The sequence below is a fragment of the Entamoeba invadens genome (genome assembly GCF_000330505.1).
Source record: "Entamoeba invadens IP1 unplaced genomic scaffold scaff_1105074724328, whole genome shotgun sequence".
Lineage (NCBI taxonomy): Eukaryota > Evosea > Mastigamoebida > Endamoebidae > Entamoeba > Entamoeba invadens.
In genome coordinates, this window is record NW_004440100.1 from 180,334 (window position 1) to 186,182 (window position 5,849).

Consider the following 5,849-nt stretch of genomic DNA (forward strand, 5'->3'; position numbering starts at 1 on the left):
TATCTTGACACGAAACTCCACTAAAATCTATCAACTGTTTGTCTATTCTTGTTAACACAATAAAGCGCTCACTCATAGATCATCGAAGTGCATCTTTACGGCAAGTGGGATGCGCGCAGACATGAATGAGCTTACCGATCAGCTCAAAGCGCAAATCAAGAATTACAGATACGAGAATAACAAAGAAATGTCAACAGAGGCAATCGCGCAATTACTCTCAAACACATTGTACAGTCATAGATTCTTCCCTTATTACTCATTCTCGATTTTAACAGGACTTTCCGTCAAGGGAGAACCACTCATTTACAACTACGACGCCGTCGGGTCATTCCAGGAAGTCGCTTACACTTGTTCCGGTTCCGGTGAAGAATTGGCGTATCCCCTTCTTGACGCTTTACTCAAACAAAGAACTGAAGTCTTATTAGAAAAGGAAGGCGTCAATATCGCCAGAGATGTGATGACGTCGGCGTGTGAGAGAGATATCCACACAGGTGATGACGTCGAGTTGTATGTCCTCAACAAGAATGGAATCACTTACACCAAGGAGTATATGGCGAACGACTAATTCACCGTCTTAAGTTTTTTTTTATTTAATAATAATATTATAATAATTTTATTATAATATTTTATTATATATTATAATATAATCAAGTAAAACAAAATTCAATTTTCAATGGGATCGTCTTCTAATTCCATGGCTTGTGGCTGTGGTTGATTTAACTGTGAAGTTATCTGTTTCTTCAACTTGGCAGCAACGTCTGGACCCATTTTGGGGAGCATCTCCGATATATCAGTCACTACTTTCTTATTAAATGTAACGACTGATAAAGCAGAGGACAACGCATCTATTGGCCAAAAATCATACGCACCAACTAAATCTTCCAAGACGGGAGCTTTGAAAAATTTACGAGTGTTGCACTCAATAGCAAAATTGTCGATAATACTCTCCACACGAATTTTGAGATCGGGGATTTGTGTGTTGAGAAGAAAGTAACTCTCGCATACAACACCAAAGAAGATGAACGCGTCGTTGTCCTTTTCAAACTTCTTCTGGGAGATGCCATATAATACATTAAAATAGTCTTTCACTGTAAATACATTCGAAGTCTGATTCTCAACCTTGTCCCACACTAAGACATACATCAATGTGAGTAATACAATGAAGTGCTCTTTCTTTAATTCATCAATGTGTAACACTCTGTCACTTAATTTTAAAACACGCTCTCGCAACAATGGAAGTGAATCGACTTTGATGTATTGGTATATTATCTCTAACCCAATCTCGTCTTTGATTTCAATGGTTTCATCATTCATGCCATCATCAAGAATAACAGTACATAATACATTCATATCATCGTTGATAACACTGCTAACAACTTGCTGTAATTGGGGATAATCGCCAATATTGAAATCACTCAGAACAGCAAAGTAGTTGTGTGTCAACGATGCGTCGCCCTCTCGTATTTTCACACTCACAAGCTTGAGCACATTCTTTAATCTCTCTAAATTGTTTTCAGTCAATATCGTCTCTTTTTCAATGTTCCTCAAGATGACCATAAGAATAGAAACTTCCTCAATATCACTCTCGACACTTTGATAGATCTCATCCAGTCTCGAAATCACTACTTCACTCACATCCAAATAGTCTTCTTGTTGTTTCTTCTTCTCCACATTACTCATTTTTTCAAGTACTTCATCTACAGTCATCGTCTTTCGTCCATTTCTCATCACTTTACTCAACAACATCCCAAGAAGGACATTCTCATGCCCTTCATATAATTTCGCATCTTCAGTTTCAAACAACGCAAGACTCTCTTTCGAACACAAGAAGTCGACCAACAATCCCACATTCGAAAACTCTTCAAACTCCGCTATTAAATATTCAAGAGCATAATAACTGAACTTCGGAAGGTCGGTCTCTTTCTCCACCATCTCAATAAGTAACCGGACAATTAATACAAACCGCAACTTCTCCTTATCTTTCACTACAAACTGCCGCTTCCCCTTCAGAAACGCTTCAACACGTCGTTTCAAAAACGTTGCAAGGTATAAGGCAGTCTGTTTTCTTATTTTACTCGACCGGTCACACAACATTCTGTACATCTCCTTTCTATCAGCTTCTGTTATCAGTCCCCACTCATCCAGTTTCGAACATAACTCAATCGCGCTCTTCGCAGTATCAACATCGGCGTCAAGTCTCATCTCCACGATTCTGTCTTTCACTGATTTTGCCAGTTCAACGTAAATGTCTTCTGGTGGAGATGTGGTGTTTGCAAATGCTGTGATGAGCACCGAAGTCACTGCTTTTCTCACATGACTGTCGTCATCAAATAAGAGGTCTTTCACAATCGCAACCTTCTCGTCGTATTCCTCGTTGAAATCATTTAAAACAGTCTCACACGCGACTTTACGGATGTCTCGTGACACATCATAGCATCGCGGATATAACACATTTGTTCGAATATGTGCAATGAGTTTAGTGACGTGGTTAATCGCTTTGTCGAGGCGATCGAGTTCTTCGTTCTTCGTCTTTTTATTCTTCGATCGCTTCACGACCTTCTCTCTTGTGTTCAACGACTCTAAAGTCTCGATGTATTGTTCAAACATCACTACAGAACACAACGAAGAGCTTAATCGGACATTTCTAATTTCACTCCGACTCAGACTTGAAATGATCTCATGTACACTTTTAATACCTTTTCCGTACTCCTTTCGTTCGTCTGAAGAACTCTCTTTGATGACCCCACAAACATTCTTCCATACGCCTTTCCAAAGCTTTTTAACAGTGATTTGTATGTTGGTTGGCGTTTTAAATAAATCACTGTCAAGTCGGTCTGCTACATCTTTGAAACTCTTTTCCTCAATGTACTCCTCTGATAATACCGTTTCACTGTTGTCAATGGGAAGTCCAGAGAGTGCAAGTGTCAACTGCAGAATTATTTGGAAATTGTCTTTGAAGTTGTCCGATACACGACGAATCGTTTCGTTGGCACGAGAAACAGTTTGTGCGTCTTTGTAAAGATCTTCGAGTGTAAAAGTAACTTCTTTAGATTCACTTGTCATAGCTGTCTTTTAGGACTTTTGAGATTCTCTCTTTTCTTCTTTTGACTTTTTTCGAAATTTGATATTAAATTTGAGGAATTCTTCAATTTGTAATTAATCAATTTAATGCCAAAATTTTCGGGATTTGCTAGATAATAATTGTTTAATTTAATTGGTATTTTTATATGGTTTAATTATTGAAAAATCAATTAAAATTATTAAAAAATTTGATTAAAAAATTTTTAATATTTAATATAATTTATTACTACTAAAATTATAATTCAACATTTTAAAAACAGAAAGGTAAAATTGAAAGAATACCTATTTTTATATAAATAAAATTTGGTTTTTTAACATTTTAAAAATTAAAATTATAAAAACAATACAAAAAGTGTTGTTTAAAAATGTTATTATTTTTTTATAATATTATTAATTTCTAATTTTTTAATAAAAGTTAATATCAAATAATTTGTGTTTTAGTCAAATTTTTTTGAAAGTTCAATTGATATTTTCTTATTTATTATTTTATTTTATTTTTAACATTAATTATTTCTATTTTAATAAATGTTTCTGTTGTTTGATTATAACTAAATATTTTTCTTTAATTATTATATTATATGAATAAACTAATATTATAATTATAACTATAATAATCAAAATTACATGCTAGAACATTCGGGAAACTTCAATTATTTTGTCATAAAAATGATTTTAAAAACTAATCAATAAATGTTATTAACTTTTCAATTTAAGACTCAATATAAAACTATACTTTTTAGTTCTTCGTGAACGAATCTGAAAAATTAATCAAAAAACAAAAAATTAGTGTTTTTTTCAATAAATTAACAAATTTCCCGATAGTATTGATACTTATTGTTTATTATTTATAACAACAATAGAAGTCAAAAACGAAATCCAAAAATAGATTATTTTCAGCACAACCTGTTCAAGTAAGATTACACAAAAACACTTTTCTCGTTGTGACGAAGTCTTTGTGCAGCGGTGTCAGCTATTTCCATTGTTAGCATAGAAAATGAGATGAAGAATTGATTTGGTGGTGTTATATTTCAGTTCTTTTGGTTGACAAGTTTTGCCCAATTTTCTTTTTTGATTTGGGAAATGGATTATTCAAGAGTAGTATTTTTACAATAATTTTTAAATAAAATTACTATCGTTTACTATCTTCTACTGTTTCTTTTTAGTGGTGGTTTGGGTTTTTCTTTTTTCTTTTTTTGCGGATTTTTCAACATACACTTCTCACCATCCTTTGTGTTGTAATATGTTCATTGGTGTATAAAACACAATACAAAACACGTTTGTAAACCGTTTGAATCAAACAGAATGGAGTGATATTTAAGAGTATTTGAGATACAACGATACAAAACAAGGAAAATACATTACACCCGTGTCAAACCTGGATGGGGCGTATCTGAAGACATGTTGATTTTGTTAAAAAAACGGAAAGCAAAGAGAAAGAAAATGGAAGTTGTGAAGGGTTGATTCACGTCAAAAAGGATTTTAGGGAGGGCACATTTATAATTCGAAGTTCCATCTCAAATTATCAAATCACAAGATTGAGATGGCTATGACATCATTGACCCCCGAAGAAATCCGCTTATTGTTCATAAAGAAGGAACGAGATATGCTAATCTATGGCTTTAACTATTTGGACATCTTATCCATATACCACCCAAGGTATTACAACACTGGTGTACTCCCAAAGGCAATTGACTTGTACTTCTACCCTCACCCACAGATGAGCGGAAAAGTCATGAGCGACAATCTCATTCTCTCATCTAATCAAGAAGACGGAACTGCACAACACTTAAGGCAGGAAAAAGCAGAGGAAAAACAGGAAACAGAAATCAAGGAAGACAGCCACTTGGGTACTGAAAAGACGGTACCACTCAGCGACTCATCAAAGAGTTCTATATCAGTTCCACATCAAGTGGAAACTGTGAAAGAAACACCAATACAGGAAGCTGAAGATGACGACGCAACGATCACGGAAGACGATGCTGACATCAGGGCGCTACGAAAAAAACTTGCCAGAGAGCAGAAGATGAAAGAGAAGATGGGGAAGAAGCCACGGAACATAAAAACAAGAAGAAATGGGAAACCAAAAACAATAGTGGACTCCGACGAGATCACTAACGTTGAGGCGAAGAAGCGCGTTGTGTCGAAGGTCCGCACGCGTGCGTCGACAAAACGGAAAAATTCCCTTGACGCCTGACCTAACTTGTTCATTTCGTTTATTCTGCTATTTTTACAACACAAATAGAAAACAGGTGTGTTTGTTTTTGGCTATTTTTGGAAATGTGAAGCGGGAAGCTTGTTCAAGAGTTTCAAGTGGGTGATCTGTCGTTCTTGTTGCTTTGAACTGCTTTTGAGCTGCGTGAAGGGTCGGCGTTGGGCAAAGAAAGACGCACGAAAAAAGCAAACAAAGACGAAAAGCATTTTTCACCAAGAAAACTTTTTACACAAAGGAATCTTGGACATTTTCTCCGAACAACATTCTTATTCAATGTTTAAACGTGGTAAACGAAACTATAAATATGGTTTTAAAAAGGTGGGGGTTCATATGTTGAGTGACAGAATGCAGGAACCACTTCTATCTGGTAATTTTATTATACTATATAGTTCATTTGTAAACCTTCGGGAAAAAGCAACAAAACACAATTTCTTTTTTATTTTTAGAAGGTCAATAACAAAAGCATTATTTTATCGGAAAGAATTTTGATAATTTTGGGTTATTGGTTAAAATGTAGACTATAATAAAGTGTTAATCGGGACAATCAAAAAATGCC

General features: G+C 34.9%; 3 protein-coding genes across 3 annotated transcripts; 2 read left to right on the top strand and 1 right to left on the bottom strand.

The window, feature by feature from the left end:
• Position 1: 1 nt before the first annotated feature.
• EIN_318330 (proteasome subunit beta type 1, putative) lies at positions 2 to 565 on the top strand (the record flags this gene model as incomplete). Its single annotated transcript, XM_004253717.1, has 2 exons — positions 2 to 36; positions 79 to 565. Coding segments are annotated over 2 exons (522 nt in total), but the record flags the coding sequence as incomplete, so codon positions are not given.
• A 98-nt stretch (positions 566 to 663) lies between these two features.
• On the bottom strand, positions 664 to 3,063 carry EIN_318340 (hypothetical protein; the record flags this gene model as incomplete). The annotated part of the gene is made up of 1 exon (XM_004253718.1): positions 664 to 3,063. One exon carries the CDS (start codon positions 3,061 to 3,063, stop codon positions 664 to 666), a length of 2,400 nt encoding a protein of 799 aa, XP_004253766.1.
• Positions 3,064 to 4,621: 1,558 nt separating this feature from the next.
• Positions 4,622 to 5,275, top strand: EIN_318350 (hypothetical protein; the record flags this gene model as incomplete). Its single annotated transcript, XM_004253719.1, has 1 exon — positions 4,622 to 5,275. The coding sequence occupies one exon, from the start codon at positions 4,622 to 4,624 to the stop codon at positions 5,273 to 5,275; it is 654 nt and encodes a 217-aa protein (XP_004253767.1).
• Positions 5,276 to 5,849: the final 574 nt, after the last annotated feature.